The sequence below is a fragment of the Rattus rattus genome, chromosome 6 (genome assembly GCF_011064425.1).
Source record: "Rattus rattus isolate New Zealand chromosome 6, Rrattus_CSIRO_v1, whole genome shotgun sequence".
Classification (NCBI taxonomy): domain Eukaryota; kingdom Metazoa; phylum Chordata; class Mammalia; order Rodentia; family Muridae; genus Rattus; species Rattus rattus.
In genome coordinates, this window is record NC_046159.1 from 124,029,359 (window position 1) to 124,046,533 (window position 17,175).

At 40.8% G+C, this 17,175-nt stretch overlaps 1 protein-coding gene across 1 annotated transcript; it reads left to right on the plus strand.

Annotated features, from left to right (window-relative positions):
- The first annotated feature begins 267 nt into the window (after positions 1 to 267).
- LOC116902947 (vomeronasal type-1 receptor 96) lies at positions 268 to 1,251 on the plus strand. The gene has a single exon (XM_032905272.1). It carries the CDS (start codon positions 292 to 294, stop codon positions 1,249 to 1,251), a length of 960 nt encoding a protein of 319 aa, XP_032761163.1. The 5' UTR covers positions 268 to 291.
- The last annotated feature ends 15,924 nt before the right edge of the window (positions 1,252 to 17,175 follow it).

Genomic DNA, 17,175 nt, shown 5'->3' on the forward strand with positions numbered 1-17,175 from the left:
ACAAGAAAGTTTATATTCTGAGGTAGCTGCCTCACAATAGTACAGACAATTCAGCCTTTATGGGAAAGCATTAAGACAGTGGAGACAGTGAAGATGGCTTTGAGGTATTGTGAGCTGGATCTGACCATGGTGACATAGAATCGGGATTAAGTGACATCTTATTGCCAGCTCAGTGTAGGTTGGCATTTGTGAACAAGACTGTATTTTGTAATGATTTTTGTAATGATTTTGTAATATTTTGTTCTCCCCTTTCTTCTCAGGTTTTTGGTATTTGCTTCAAACCGACACACAATGAATAAAGTCAACATACTCCCCTCTGACACTAACATAAAAATCACCTTGTTCTCTGAAGTGAGTGTTGGGATCTCAGCTAACAGTGTCCTGTTTTTTGCCCACCTCTGCATGTTCTTTGAAGAGAACAGGTCTAAGCCCATTGATCTCTGCATTGCTTTCTTATCCTTAACCCAACTAATGCTGCTTGTAACCATGGGACTCATAGCTGCGGACATGTTTATTTCTCAGGGGATATGGGATTTTACCACATGCAGGTCCCTTATCTATTTTCACAGACTTTTGAGGGGTTTCAACCTTTGTGCTGCCTGTCTACTGCATATCCTTTGGACCTTCACTCTCAGTCCTAGAAGTTCCTGTTTAACAAAATTTAAACATAAATCTCCCCATCACATCTCAGGTGCCTTTTTTTCCCTCTGTGTTCTCTATATGTCCTTTAGCAGTCACCTCTTTGTATTGATCATTGCTACCTCCAATTTAACCTCAGATCATTTTATGTATGTTACCCAGTCCTGCTCAGTTCTACCCATGAGTTACTCCAGAACAACCATGTTTTCCTTACTGATGGTCACCAGGGAAGCCTTTCTTATCAGTCTCATGACTCTGTCTAGTGGGTACATGGTGACTCTCCTATGGAGGCACAAGAAGCAGGTCCAGCATCTTCACAGCACCAGCCTTTCTTCAAAATCATCCCCACAGCAAAGGGCCACCAGGACCATCCTGTTGCTTATGAGCTTCTTTGTGGTTCTTTACATTTTAGATATTGTTATCTTCCAATCAAGGACGAAGTTCAAGGATGGGTCAATGTTCTACTCTTTGCACATTATTGTGTCCCATAGCTATGCCACCATCAGCCCTTTTGTGTTTATTTTCTCTGACAAGCGCATAATCAAGTTTTTGGGGTCAATGAGTGGCAGAATAATAAATATTTGTTTATTCAGTGATGGGTATGGACCCTGAATATAATCCAGTAAATTGTGATATACCTCATGGGGACAGCATACTGCATGGAAATTGGAGTCTCATGAACCTGTATTGCCACTTTATTGTAGAGAGAATCCCTTGTGTAGTGAGTGAAAGCATCACCTGTCAATAAAAGCTGAAGTCCTATTAGCAGAAGGCAGGAAATAAGAGGTAGGAGATCTGGTAGTGAGAGATAGGGACTCTGGGATTTAGTCGGAGGGGGAGATTTACCACCTGGACTCTGATGAAGTCAGAAGGATGACATTGAATAAATGTAACTAGTCTTGTGGCAGACATAGAATAATTTAAATGGGTTATATAAGTGTTGAGCCAGTCGGGAAACAAAATCAAGCTTAAGGCCTATGCATTGATTTATGAACTGGGGTACAAATGGGAAAGCCTGTGGTTTCAAATCACTGTGATTTTCCTAGGATCATCCTAAGATCCAAAGACATTATGTGTGTCCAGAAAATTATTGTACATTATCTTTACTTTGGAAAAAATTTCCTCCTCCTTATTTTGAGACAGGAACTTTAAGAGGGCATGCATGTTAGAGAAACACGTTACATTAAGAAGGACTAATGCAATAAAACTTCTTAAGTAGAAGTTATTGCTATGACAATACTATACTCATACATATGAGTATGTAGAATGCTCAGGTTATTTATCTGGAAAAATGATTAACTTAGTGAATGAAACTCTAGAATTTTTATTTTAGAAATTTATCTTGTAGAAATATTTTCAACAATTCTCACAGGTCTGAGTTCTCTAATATGAATTATTGATTGTGCATTTAATATATTTTCTTAACTCTAATACTTAATAGTACCGTCACATGGTCTAAATAACTAAAATATTTTCATCCCATACTTTTCATTTTAAGTGATAATATTTTAACAGAATTTTACAGGAAAATACTAAAATTGTTACATCCTTATGTGCACCAGAGGACTGTTTTGGAGAGTTGGTTCTCTCACTACCTTTATGGAGATTGTGAGTAGTGACTCAAGGTCAAGCTTTCATGCTCACTGGCCCATGTGCGAATTCTTTATGGTGTATGCTGTTTAGACACATTGTTGTGATCCTCATGTCTGTGTATCTTCCCTTACCTACCAGTGCACATCATCACAAACACTCTTTTTGCTCTTTTCTTTCTTTTCTTGGATTTTTTCATATTTCCATTTCAAATGTTATCCCATTTCCCAGTTTCCCTCCAGAAACCCCCTATAACATCCCTACTCTTCCTACTTCTATGAGGTTGCTACCCCAATCACCCAGACATTCACTCCCTCCTATCCACCCAGACATTCTCCTACACTGAGGAATTGAGCCTTTACAGGAACAAGGGCCTCTTTTCCCATTGATACACAACAAGGACATTTTCTTCTCTATATGCAGCTGGTGCAATTTTTTGCTCCATGTACACTCTTTGATTGGTGGTTTAGCCCATGGGGGCTCAGGGGAATCTAGTTGATTGATACTATTGTTCTTCCTATGTGGTTGCAAACCTCTCCAGCAACTTCTGTCCTTTCTCAAACTCATTCATTAGGGACCTAGTTCTCATTCTAATGGTTGGCTGAAAGCATCCTTCTCTGTGTTTGTCAGGCTCTTGCAAAGCCTTTATCAGGCTCTTGTCAGCCTGATTTCTTGGAATCCACAATAGTGTCTGTATGTGGGATGGATCCTCAGGTGTGGCACTCTCTGGATGGCATTTCCTTCAGTGTCTGCCCCACACTTTGTTTCTGTATTTCCTCCTATGTGTATTTTCTTCCCCCTTGTAAGAAGGACTGAAGCATCCACACTTTGGTCATCCTTTTTCTACAGCTTCATGTGGCTTATGAATTGTATGTTGGTATTCCAAGTTTTGGGACTAATATCCACTTATCAGTGAGTGCATATCATGTGTGTCCTTTTGTGATTATGTTACCTCACTTAGGATATTTTCTAGCACTATCCATTTGCCTAAGAATTTCATGAATTCATTGATTTTAATAGATAAGTAGTACTCCATTGTATAAATGTACCACATTTTCTTTATCCATTTCTCTGTTGAAGGACATCTGGGATCCTTCCAGCTTCTGGCTATTGTAAATAAGACCACTATGAACATAGTAGAGCATGTGTCCTTGTTATATGTGGGATCATCTTTTGGGTACATTCTCAGGAGTGTTATAGCTGGGTCCTTAGTTGTTTCCTCTGTCCAATTTTGTGAGGAATCACCAGACTGATTTCCACAGCATGCAATCCCACCAATAATGGAGGAGTGTTCCTCTTTCTCTACATCTTCACCTGCATCTGCTGTTACCTGAGTTTTTTGCCTTAGCTATTTTGACTGGTGTTAGGTATAACCTTAGGGTTGTTTTGATTTGCATTTCACTGATGCCTAAATATGTTGAATATTTCTTTAGGTGCTTCTCAACCTCTCAAGATTCCTCAGTTGAGAACTTTTTGTTCAGTTCTGTACCCCATTTTAATAGGGTTATTTGGTTCTCTGGTGTCTAACTTCTTGAGTTCTTTGTATATATTGGATATTATCCCTCTATCAGTGTAGGTTTGGTAAAGATGTTTTCCAAGTTCTTTGGATGCCAATTTTCATATTGATTGTGTCCTGTGCCTTACAGAAGGTTTGGGATTTTCTGAGATCCCATTTGTTGATTCTTGGTCTTAGAGCATAAGCCATTGGTGTACTGTTCAGGAAAATTTCCCTTGTGCGCATGTGTTCAAGGTTTTATGCCTCTTCTTCTTTTATTAGTTTCAGTGTATCTGGTTTTATATGGGGTCTTTGATCCACTTGGACTTGAGCTAAGTACTAGGAGATAAGAATAAAATTGCAAATTGTTCCTTCTAACTCTATAAAGAAGTAAGTTGAAATTTTGATGGGGACTACATAGAATCTGTAGATTGCTTATGGCAAGAAAGCTATTTTCCCTATATTAATCCTGCTAATCCATGAGCATGCAAGATATTTGCATTTTCTGATATCTTCTTTGTTATTTTTCTTTGGAGACTTAAAGTTCTTGTTATACAAATCTTTCACTTGCTTGCGTAGAGTTACACCAAGTTATTTTATGTTTTTTGTGACTTTTGCCAAGGGTATTGTCTTCCTCATTCCTTTTTCAGCCTTTGTGTAGAGGAGGGATACTGATTTTTTTGAGTTAATTTTATACCCAGCCACGTTGCTTAAGTTGTTTATCAGGCTTAATTATTCTCTGGTGGAACTTTAGGGTCATTTTTTAAAAAAGATTTATTTATTATATATAAGTACACTGTAGCTGTCTTTAGACACCAGAAGAAGGCATCAGATCTCATTACAGATGGTTGTGAGCCATGTGGTTGCTGGGGTTTGAACTCAGGACCTCTGGCAGAGCAGTCAGTGCTCTTAACCACTAAGCCATCTCTCCAGCCCTTAGGATCACTTAATTATACTAACATATCGTCTGCAAATAGTAATATTTTTACTTGCTCCTTTCCAACTTGTTTACATTTAGCCTCCTTTTATTGTCTAATGGCTCTGGCTGGCACTTCAAATACTATATTGAATAGATTTGAAGACAATGGGTAGCCTTCTCTAGTCCCTGATTTTAATGGGATTGCTTCAAGTTTCTCTCCTTTTAGTTTGATATTGGTTCCTGGTTTGCTGTATATTGGTTTTACTATGTTTAAGTATGGGCCTTGAATCCTTGATCTTTCCAAGATGTTCATCATGAAGGCATGTTGAATGTTGTCAAAATCTCTGAGCATCTCCTTCATGAGATAATCGGGTTTTTTTTTTTTTTTTTTTTTTTCTTTTTTTTTTCGAGTTGGGGACCTAACCTAGGGCCTTGCGCTAGCAAGCGCTCTCTACCACTGAGCTAAATCCCCAACCCCTTCTTTTTTGTTTTTGTTTGTTTCTTTATATAGAGGATTACGTCAATGAATTTCCATTCATTGATCCATTCCTGCATCCCTGAGATAAAGCCTATTTGATAATGGTGAATAATCTTCTTGATGTGTTCTCTGGTTCAGTTTGCCAGAAATTTATTGAGTATTTTTGCCTTGATATTCATAAGAGAAATTGGTATGAAGTTCTCGTTCTTTGTACGGTCTTTGTCCTTTACATATAAGCATAATTGTGGCTTCAAAGAATGAATTATGTAATGTTCCTTTTGTATCTATTTTGTGGAACAGTTTGAAGAGTATTGTTAGTAGGTCTTCTTTAAAGGTTGGATAGAACTCTGCACTAAACCCATCTGGTCCTGGGCTTTGTTTTGGGGAGGAGTTTTTTAATGTCTACTTTTATTTCTTTAGGAATATTGGACTGTTTAGTTGGTTTATTTGATCCTGCTTTAACTTTGGTACCTCCTATCTATCTAGAAAATTGTCCATTTTCTCGAGATTTTCCAGTTTTGATGGGCATAGGCTTTTGCAGTAGGATATGATGGGTTTTTTTTTGAAATTCCACAATTTCTGTTGTTATATCTCCCTGTTCATTTTTGATTTTGTTAAGTTGTATGCAGTCTCTGTGCCCTATGTTTATTCTGGCTAAGGTTTACCTACTTGTTGATTTTCCCAAAGAACCAGCTCCTGGTTTTGTTGATTCCTTATATAGTTCTTTTTGTTTCTATTTGGTTGATTTCAACCCTGAGTTAGATTATTTCATGCTGTCTAATCCTCTTGGGTGTATTTGATTCTTTTTGTTCTAGAGCTTTCAGGTGTGCTTTCACGCTGCTAGTTTATGCTCTCTCAAGGGTTTTTTGGGGTGTGTGTGTGTTTTTTTTTTTTTTTTTTTTGGGTACTCAGAGCTATGACTTTTCCCTTAAACACTGCATTCATTGTGTCCTATAAGTTTGGGCATGTTGTGTCTTCATTTTAATTAAATTCTTTTTAAAAAGTCTCTAATTTTTCATTTTTCCTTGACCAAGTTATCATCGAGTAAAGTGTTGTTCAGCTTCCATGTTTATGTGGCCTTTTTGGTTTTTGTTGTTATTGAAGGACAGAATTAGTCTGTGTTGATCTGATAGGATGCATGGGAGTATGGCCATCTTCTTGTATCTGTTGAAGCCTGTTTTGTGTCCAATTATTGGTCAATTTTGGGGGAGGTACCATGATATGCTGAGAAGAAGGTTTCAGAATTAAATGTTCTATCAATATATGTTAAATCCTTTTGGTTCATTACTTCTGTTCGTTTACCTGTGTCTGTTTATTTTCTGTTTCCATGATCTGTCCATTGTTGGAGTGGGGTGTTAATGTTAATCCTTCTATTATTATGTGGTGCAAATGTTCTTGAGCTTTAGTAAAGTTGTTTTTATTATGGTGGGTACCTTGGCATTTGGACAATAGATGTTCAGAATTGAAGGTTCATCTTGGTAGACTTTTAGTTTGATAAGTATGAAGTATCTTTCCTTTTCTTTTTGGATAACTTTTGGTTGAAAGTCAATTTTATTCGATATTAGAATGGCTACTCCAGCTTGTTTCTTGTGACCATTTGCTTGCAATACTGTTTTCCAACCTTTGACTCTGAAGTAGTATCTGTCTTTGTCACTGAGGTGTATTTCCTGTATGCTGCAAAATGCTGGGTCTTGTTGACATAGCCAGTCTGTTAGTCTATGTCTTTTTATTGCAGAATTGAGTCCACTGATGTTAAGAGATATTAAGGAATAGTGATTGTTGCTTCCTATCATTTCTGTTGTTTGAGATAAAATTTTGTTTGTGTAGCTATCTTTTTGGAGGTTTGTTTAAAGAAGATTACTTTTCTTGCTTTTTCTAGGCTGTAGCTTCTCTTTTTGTTGGATATTTCCATCTATTATCCTTTGTAGGGTTGGATTTGTGGAAATATATGTGTCAATTTGTTTTAGTTATGGAATACCTTGGTTTCTCCTTCTATGGTAATTGAGAATTTTGCTGGATATAGAAGCTTGGGCTGGCATTTTAGGGTGTGTATGACATTTGCCCAGGGTATTGTAGCTTTTATACTCTGTTGAGAAGTCTGGTATAATTCTGATAGGTATACCTTTTTATGTTATATGACATTTTCCCTTACTGCTTTTAATATTCTTTCCTTGTCTTGCGCATATGGTATTTTGACTATTATGTGAAGGGAAGAATTTCTTTTCTGGTCCAATCCATTTGGAGTTCTGTAGGCTACTTGTATGTACATGAGCATCCCTTTCTTTTTTTAGGGAAGTTTTGTTCTATTATTTTGTTGAAGATATTTACTGCCCCTTTCAGCTGGGACTCTTCACTCTCCTCTACACTCATTATACTCAGATTTGGTCTTCTCATTGTGTCTTGGATTTCCTGTATGTTTTGGGCAGGAGCTTTTTGCTTTTTGCATTTTCTTTGATGGTTGTGTCAATGTTTTCTATATCTTCTACCTTTGAGATTCTCTCTTCTATCTCATATTTTCTGTTGGCGATGCTTACATCTATGACTCCTTATCTCTCTCCTAGGTTTTTTATCTCTAGAATTACCCCCTTTGTGATTTCTTTACTGTTTCTATTTCCATTTTTAAATCCTGGATGGTTTTGTTCAATTCCTTCACCTGTTTGCTTGTGTTTTCTTGTAATTTTTAAAGGGAATTTTTGTGTTTCTTCTTTTAAATCTTTGCATTGGTTAGTTTTATATGTCAAGTTGACAGAATCTGAGGTTCTCACAGAGAAAGGAGCCTCATTTGAGGAAATGCCTCCATGAAACCCAGCTGTAAGGTGTCGGCGCCTGCACCGACATGGTACTGAGAATCAGGCGAAAGCCTGTGGGATTAAAGAAACACACACACACACACAGGTTATTCGTGTCAAGCCAGGAGAGGAAGAGAGAGAGAGAGACTCCTGTAGCTTTATTCACCACTTATATACCCAAGTTCCCCAGGTAGAAAATATCTGGGATGCACAGTGGGAAACCCTGGCTCCTGACTACCTGGCTTGTGACTTGGGAAACAAAAGACCTACTACGTGACCTGAATTAATTAGGGAGAAATCCGAGAAGACCAGCCTAAATCTCAAGGACAAAGGGTGAGAAAGCAAAAGGCAGGAGTGAATTGACCACCGCCCAGGTGTGGCCCAGGTGTGATGGTTCCACAAGCATCAGCGGGGCTAAGCAGGGGTCATGTGGTAGAGACACTGGGTGTTTGCTCAGGAGATACGTGGTATTTGCTTGGGCTGAAAGCATTCTGTGATTATTTTCTTCCTGTGCTGTAAATTCATGGGAGAGGCTTATGTCCAACAATCTCAAGACTTTATGGCCATACAGCCCAGAGTCACGTAGCCACTTTGAGCCAAACAGTCACAAAGCGGCCAGGCCCAAATCCAATATGGCTCCTTACAGTAAGGCATTTTCTCCACTAATCATCAAGTGGGAGGGTCCAGCTCATTGTGAGTGGTGCCGTCTTTTGGCTGGTAGTCTTGGGTTCTATAAAAGAGCAAGCTGAGCAAGCCAGGGGAAGCAAGCCAGTAAGTAACATCCCTGCATGGCCTCTGCATTAGCCCCTGCTTCCTGACTTGCTTGAGTTTCAATTCTGACTTCCTTTGGTGATAAACAGCACACTGTGGGAGTGTAAGCTGAAGAAATCCTTTCCTCCCCAACTTGCTTCTTGGTCATGATGTTTGTGCAGGGATAGAAACCCTGACTAAGACAATCTTCTAATTGTTTACCTGTGTTCCCCTGTAATTCTTGAAGAGTTATTCATGTCCTTCTTAAAGTCCTCTATCATCATCTTGAGATGTGTATTGTAAAGCTTTTCTGGTTTGCTGTGTTATCCAGTACTTGCTGTGGTAAGACAACTGAGTTCTGATTGTGCCAAGTCGTCTAGGTCTCTGTTAGTTAGATTCTCTTCCTTGCCTCTCTTCATCTGGTCATCTAGTTGGTCTGGTGTCTCTGACTGGAGCTTGACCCTCCTGTGGATCTGTGAGCCTATGATCTTACGAGTAAGATCACTACTGAAAGACCAGCTCATTTGGGCAGGATATGTGTATGGAGGTCCGTGGGACAGCCTTAGTTCTGAGCACAGATGGAGACTGAAAGGATCCTGTCCCAGGCTGCACTGTGGTTACTGTGCCCTGTGTTGTCCTGACTGGTCCTCTTTGGACAGTTATTGGAACAAAACTGTTGGTCTCACTTTTGTTGGCTACATAACCTGTTACACGTTTATGGTGCTACAGTGAAAGTTGATGCATCTGTGAGAGACATCCTGCCAACAAACCATTTGATAAAGTTCCTTGTATGAATTTGAGACTCAGGACCTTGGAGTCTTGAGAAGTAATATGGCTCACTTGAAAGAGAAATGATGGAGTAGCGACTCCAGGCCCAAAAGGAGAGGTAAGACCAACTTTTCTGTTCCAAGTGACCTGCCTGGTAGACTCAGGACACACAGAGGCAAAACTCCTCAGGGATGGACACTTCTGGTTTCTAGCTTGGGCCCCAAACCTCACTGATCAAGGCCCACAGCTTTCTATTCCCAAACCCCATGGGAGAGGGAGCTCAGTGCCCAGACAAGTGGGTACTCCTGAGACTGCAGGGGAAGAGAGACTTCCAGTACTGCCCAGCCTTGCCCACATCCCTGGCCCAAGAGAAAACTGTATAGGGCCTCTGGGAACAGGAAGATAGGGGCACTCAATGCTGCAGTCCAGCCGGTTGCCCTTATCAGAAGGGACCCAGTCAAACTACTCCCTGCACCCAAAACCCGTGGCAGGGAGATCTAGTCCTTCAGAGGGACAGACATGCCTGGGAAGCCAGAGGAGACTACTCTCTGCCCACATTTCTGACTTTAGAGGAAAGTGCCTAGCGCTATCTGGGCCCCTGTGCACAGGGTCCCAAAGGAAGGCTGGGCAGGCCCTTCTGGTTGCTGCCCTAACAGAGAGCTGAAACCCAGTTCTGAGGAGCAACTTCAGGCCTGAGACCAGAAGTAAGACCAACTTTTCTGCTCCAAGTGACCTGCTTGGTGGAGTCAGGACACACACCCACAAGAACTGAAGACCAGTAGACAGGAATGATTACACACCTGAAAGCAAAACACTCTGTTCCCATAACTGGCTGAAGAAGAACAGAAGAACATGTCTGAAGCACTCCCTACACACAGGCTTATAGGACTGTCTAACCACTGTCAGAAATAGCAAAACAAGGTAACACCAGAGACAACATGATGGCAAGAGGCAAGCACAGGAACCTAAGCAACAGAAACAAAGACTATATGGCATCATCGGAGCCCAATTCTCCCACCAAAGCAAACACTGAATATCCAAACACACCAGAAAAGCAAGATCTAGATTTCACATCATATTTGATCATGATGATTGAGAATTTCAAGAAAGACATAAAGAACTCCCTTAGAGAAATGCAAGAAAACACAAATAAATAAGCAGAAGCCTATAGAGAGGAAATGCAAAAGTCCCTGAAAGAATTCCAGGAAAACACAATCAAACAGTTGAAGAAAATTAAAAATTGAAAGAGAACCCCTTTGACATAGAAATGAAAAAGGACAAAGATAAGAAAAAGTGAGACAACCCTTGAACAAAAATCACCTAATGTGACCAGTACCTTTGAACAAAATCAAAAAACCTTCCTAAAGAAAGAGATGCCCATAAACATACAAGAAGCCTTCAGAATCATATAGATTGGGCCAGAAAAGAACTTCCAGTAACCTGGTCTGGCATTTGTGTTCTCTTAGTGTCCATATGGCATCTGTCCAGAATCTTCTGGCTTTCATACTCTGGTGAGAAGTCTGGTGTAATTCTCATATGTCTGCCTTTATATATTACTTGACCTATTTCCCTTACCGCTTTTAATATTCTTTCTTTGTTTTGTGCATTTGGTGTTTTGACTACTGTGTGATGGGAGGAGTTTCTTTTCTGGTACAAGATATGTGGAGTTCTGTAGGCTTCTTGCATATTTATGGGCATCTCTTTCTTTAGGTTAGGGAAGTTTTCTTCTATGATTTTGTTGAAGATATTTACTGGTTCTTTGAGCTGGGAGTCTTGACTCTCTTCTATATCCTATTATCCTTAGGTTTGATCTTCTCATTGTGTCCTGGATTTCCTGTATGTTTTGTGCCTATAGCTTTTTCCATTTTGCATTATCTTTGACTGTTGTGTCCATGATTTCTATGGAATCGTCTTCTCCTGAGATTCTCTCTTCTATCTCTTGTATTCTCTTGGTGATGCTTGTATGTACTTCTCCTTGTGTGTTCCTTTGATTTTCTAAATCCAGGGTTGTCTCCATTTGTGCTTTCTTTTTCTATTTTTTTCATCTTTATTAACTTGAGTATTTCTTTTTTTTCTTTTTTTTTTTTTTTAATTAACTTGAGTATTTCTTATTTACATTTGGATTGTTATTCCCTTTCCCGGCCAAAATCCCCCTAGCTCCTCCCCCTCCCCTTTTATATGGGTGATCCCCTCCCCATCATCCCACATTACCACCCTCCCTCCAACAATCATGTTCACTGGGGGGTTCAGTCTTGGCAGGACCAAGGGCTTCCCCTTCCACTGGTGCTCTTACTAGGCTATTCATTGCTACCTATGAGGTTGGAGCCCAGAGTTAGTCCATGTACAGTCTTTGGGTAGTGGCTTAGCCCCAGAAGCTCTGGTTGGTTGTCCTTGTTGTTCATATGGGGTCTCGGGACCCTTCAAGCTCTTCCAGTCCTTTCTCTGATTCCTTCAATGGGGGTCCTGTTCTCAGTTCAGTGGATTGCTGCTGGCATTCGCCTATGTATTTGCTGTATTCTGGCTGTGTCTCTCAGGAGAGATCTACATCTGGTTCCTTATCTTTTTTGATGACTTTTAGTTGAAAATCGATCTTATTCGGTATTAGAATGGATACTCCAGCTTGCTTCTCCAGACCATTTGCTTGGAAAGTTGTTTTTCAGCCTTTCACTCTGAGGTAGTGTCTGTCTTTGTCTATGTGTTGTGTTTTCTGTAGGCAGCAGAATGCAGGGTGCTATGTCTTTTTTTGGGGGGGAGTTGAGACCATTGATATTCAGATATATTAAGGAATAGTGATTATTGCTTCCTGTTATATTCAAATTTGATGTTAGATTATGTCTGTGTGCTCTTCTTCTCTTTGTTTTGTTGCCAAGACGATTAGTTTTTTGCTTTTTCCAGGGTGTAGCTTGCCTCCTTATGTTGGGCTTTACCATTTATTTTCCTGTGTAGCACTGGATTTGTAGAAAGATATTGTGTAAATTTCGTTTTGTCAGGGAATATCTCGGTTTTTCCATCTATGTTAATTGAGAGTTTTGCAGGATACCGTAACCTGGGCTGGCATTTGTGTTCTCCTAGGTTCTGTATAACATCTCTCCAGGTTCTTCTGGCTTTCATAGTTTCTAGCGAGAAGTCTGGTGTGATTCTGATAGGTCTGCCTTTATATGTTACTTGACCTTTTTCCCTTACTGCTTTTAATATTCTTTCTTTATTTTGTGCATTTGCTGTTTTGACTATTATGTGACCAGAGGATTTTCTTTTCTGGTCCAATCTATTTGGAGTTCTGTAGGCATCTTGTATGTTTATGGGCATCTCTTTCTTTAGGTTAGGGAAGTTTTCTTCTATGATTCTGTTTAAAATATTTACTCATCCTTTGATCTGGAAATCTTCACTTTCTTCTATACCTATTATCCTTAGGTTTGATTATCTCGTTGAGTCCTGGATTTCCTGTATGTTTTGGACCAGTAGCTTTTCCTGTTTTACATTATCTTTGACAGTTGTGTCGATGATTTCTATGGAATCTTCTGCTCCTGAGATTTTCTCTTCTATCTCTTGTATTCTGTTTGTGATGCTTGTATCTACGGCTCCTTGTTTCTTCCTTTGGTTTTCTATATCCAGGGTTGTTTCCCTTGTCCTTTCTTTATTGCTTCTATTTCCATTTTTAATTCCTTCAACTGTTTGATTGTGTTTTCCTGGAATTCTTTCAAGGATTTTTGTGATTCCTCTCTATAGGCTTCTCCTTGTTTATTTATGTTTTTCTGCATTTCTCTAAGGGAGTTCTTCATGTCTTTCTTGAAGTCCTCCAGCATCATGATCAAATGTGATTCTAAATCTATATCTTGCTTTTCTGGTGTGTTTGGATATTCAGTGTTTGCTTTGGTAGGAGAATTGGGCTCTGATGATGCCATGTACTCTTGGTTTCTGTTGCTTGGATTCTTGCACTTGCCTTTGCCCTCAGGTTGTCTCTGGTGTTACCTTGTTCTGCTATTTCTGACAATGCCTAGACATTCCTATAGGCCTGTGTGTCAGGAGTGCTATAGACCTGTTTTCCTGTTTTCTTTCAGCCTGTTATGGGAACAGAGTGTTCTGCTTTCAAGCGTGTAGTCTTTCCTGACTACTGCTCAGCTCTTCCTGTGGGCCTGTGTCCTGAGTCCACCAGGGAGTTTGCTCGGAGCAGAAAAGTTGGTCTTACCTTTTGATCCTGTGGCTCAAATTGCTCATGGGGGGCTTCTTTTGAGCTCTCTGTGTTGGCGGCAACCAGGAGGGCCTGCGCTGCCTTTTCCTGGAGCCCCCGTGCACCGGGGTCTCAGATGGAGTTAGGTGTTTTCTTCTGGAGTCAGAAATGTGGGCAGAGTGTAGTCTCTTCTGGCTCCCTAGGCCTTTCTGCTCCTCTGAAGGTTTAGCTCTCCCTCCCACAGGATTTGGGTTCAGAGAACTGTTGACCGGTTCCCTTCAGGTCCGGGAGGTGTCTGTTCTGCTGGTGATCTGCCGTTCGAGTGCCTCTATCTTCCAGTTCCCAGAGGCCGTATACAGTTTCCTCTTGGGCCAAGGATGCAGGCAGGGGTGGGCAGTATTGGTGGTCTCTCCCACTCTGCAGTCTCAGGAGTGCCCACCTGTCTGTGCGGTGAGCTGTCTTGGGAGCAGTGAGTTGTGGACTGGATCAGCAAGGTTGGGGCTCCAGCTGAAATCTGGAAGTGTCTGGTCCCAGAGGAATTTTGCCTCTGTGTGTCCTGAGTCCACCAGGCAGGTCGCTTGGAGCAGAAAAGTTGGTCTTACCTGTGGTCCCGCAGCTCAAGTTGCTCATGGGGGCCTGCTCTTGAGCTCTCCATGAGGATGGCAACCAGGAGGGCCTGTACAGCCTTTTCCTGGGGGCCCCGGCGCACCGGGGTCTCAGATGGCATTAGGTGTTTTCCTTTGGAGTCAGAAATGCAGAGTGTAGTGTCTTCTGGCTTCCCAAGCATATCTGCCTCTCTGAAGGTTTAGCTCCCATGGGATTTGAATTCAGAGAACTGTTGGCAGGTTCCCTTCAGATCCAGGCAGTGATACCGGGGTAGGAAGTCATATCTTGAACATGAAGCTGGTTTCTGATGACCATCACTGCTTCTCCAGAGGTCTCCAACTATGCCTCTTTCCCCCCTCACTTGCCTATCATTCCTTTTCAATTTTTCTTGTAAATGTCACTCACAACCTGAATCCTGAAGCTGAGTATATGGGAATTAAGGCACACAGAACATATGCTACGTGGAATCCAGATATTCCACATGAGGACTGACCCCCCCCCAAAAAAGGCTGCTAGATAACAATGTAGAGAGAGAGAGGGAGTCAGAGTCATTGTGAAGTCATAGGTGGCCCAGGATTCTCTCACCCCAGAGCAGATACATCATAAGTATGAAATGATTTGGGATTGATTACACCTGAGGTTTAAAATGAGCAAAGTTAGAGTTGTCTAGTTGGTGCAATCTTTCTGATCCCTCACCAGGTATTGCAAGATAACTCAGATAAAGTGTGTGCCCAGCCTGCCCCAGATGGCTGTTATCCAGATCATAGGGAGTAAGGTCAAAGGCAGGAAAGATGCTCCACTGGGATGCCACTTCTCCATGCTCCACTGTGAAAACTTGTCACATTCTACAAACACTAAAATTACAAATTGCTCACATGCATTAAAGACTTCTTTAATTCTGTATAGGATCTCTTCAGGCACAGAGTTCTCTCCCAACACATCTATCTGGGTAAGTCTCCTGTACCCTAGTGCAGAATCTGAAGGTGTTTTGGTCCTTAGCAGGCTAAGGGAGGAGGAGTTCCAAGGGTAAAAGGAGATTTCAGCATCTGCAGTGGAGATGCTGAGTTCTAAGAGCTGTGCAGCACAGAGGAATGTGTAATGCATAGATAATGAACGTATTTTCTTCTGAGGATATACATTTTCAGTAACTCCTAAAATTCATAGATTTTGCTCACTTTTGGAATACCAATAGATTTTTGGTTTGAGTTCATTTTTCAAAAGTAAATTGATTCTCTGTGTCACTACTTAAGTCACACAGTGAATTTCCTGACTTACTCTTTCTTACAGATCTCACGTTACGAGATCTTCTCCTGTTCCAAGAAAACTTTAAACCTACACCTTATTGTAATGTCCTCATCTGTGGGTGTCTAGAATTGTTATTGTACATGACTTCTGTGGTTTGAATAATTCAGGGATATAAAGATGTGGAGGTCTGCATATGCTTGGCCCTGGAAGTAAAACTATTAGGAGATAATGTCTTGTTGCAGTAGGTGTGGCTTTGTTGGAAGAAGTTTGTTACTGTTGGCATCGGCTTTGAGACCCTTGTCCTAACTTTGTAGAAGCCAATCTTTCCTGTTTGCCTTTGGAACAATATGTAGATCTCTCAGTTCCTCCTATACCCTGTCTGCATGGAGGCTGCCATGCTCTTGACTTGATAATGGACTGAAACTCTGAACCTGTAAGCTAGCACCAATTAAATGTTGTCATCATAAGTGCTTCCCTTGTTATGGTGTATGTGCACATCAATAAAACTCCAAGACAGAAGTTGGTACCAGGGACTGGCTATTGCTGTGATAGTCCTGACCATGCTTTATGACTTTAGGGATTTTGGATTTGGAGTTGAGTGGGATCTTTTGAGTTGGGCTTATGGGTCAATGTATTTGGAATATGTACAACTTTGTTGTTGAGGTGATTTGAACTGTGGCAGGCTGGCTCTAGAGGTTTCAGAGGAGAAGAATATTAATATGTAGCCTAAGCCCTTTGGAGGAGCCCAGAATATCAGGTATGGTCCTAGACATTGGAGCAAGAAGCTGTAATATTGAAGTTGCCTTGGAGACTGCAAGTTGTTCTACCCTCCAGAGCTGTGGGATATCTTCTGAGTAAAGCTGCTAATAGGGAGTAGAACCAGCTGAGGAGAAATATGTTTACTGGACTCAACAAATATGAAAAAGGAGTTGGATATCTGAAAAAACATTTTGTCATATGACATGAAGATGCACTTTGGATTTTGCCCAGCTGGTTTCCTATCTTGCTTTGAGAATTATAGTTAAGTGATTGGACAAATCTCAGAACAGACTTTGAAGTTTGGACTTTTTACATTGTTGAGTCTGTCATAGATTATGGGAATTATGGAAATTGAACTAAATATATTTTTATGCTAAAGCTAGGTATGACTCCCATAGACTCATGGATGTAGGGGAGTAGGTGTTGCCTTTTAGGAGGAAGTGGGTCACCATGGGGTGGGCTTTTAGACCCTCCTCCTTGATTCCTGAAAGATAGTCTTTTCATGTCTGCCTTTGGAACAAGATGTAGAATTCTCAATTCCTCCTACACTATGCCTGCCTATATGCTGCTATCCTCCCACCTTGATAATAATGGCCTGAACCTCTGAACCTTTTAGTCATCCCCAATTAAATGATGCCATTATAAAAGTTCTCTTGTTCATGGTGTCTGTTCACAGCAATAAAACCATAACTAAGACAGAAGCTTTACAAAGAAATGAACCAGCAGGTTCATAGCTGCACAGTGGACAGCCTCACAGTGTGCTGCATCTCATTGCCAGTTCTTCTAGAGCTACGAGAACTCAGAGACTGTCCTTGCCCTGTGCTCTCTCCCAGGGGATGTCTCAGCTAAGGAACATGGTTGCCAGTTATTAAATATCAAGTCCATAGTGAGCTTGGTCTTGTTTTCCTAGGGTCCTAAGAATGGAAAATTATGAGTCTGGTTTCTTGGGAGAAACATTTGCAAAGCACT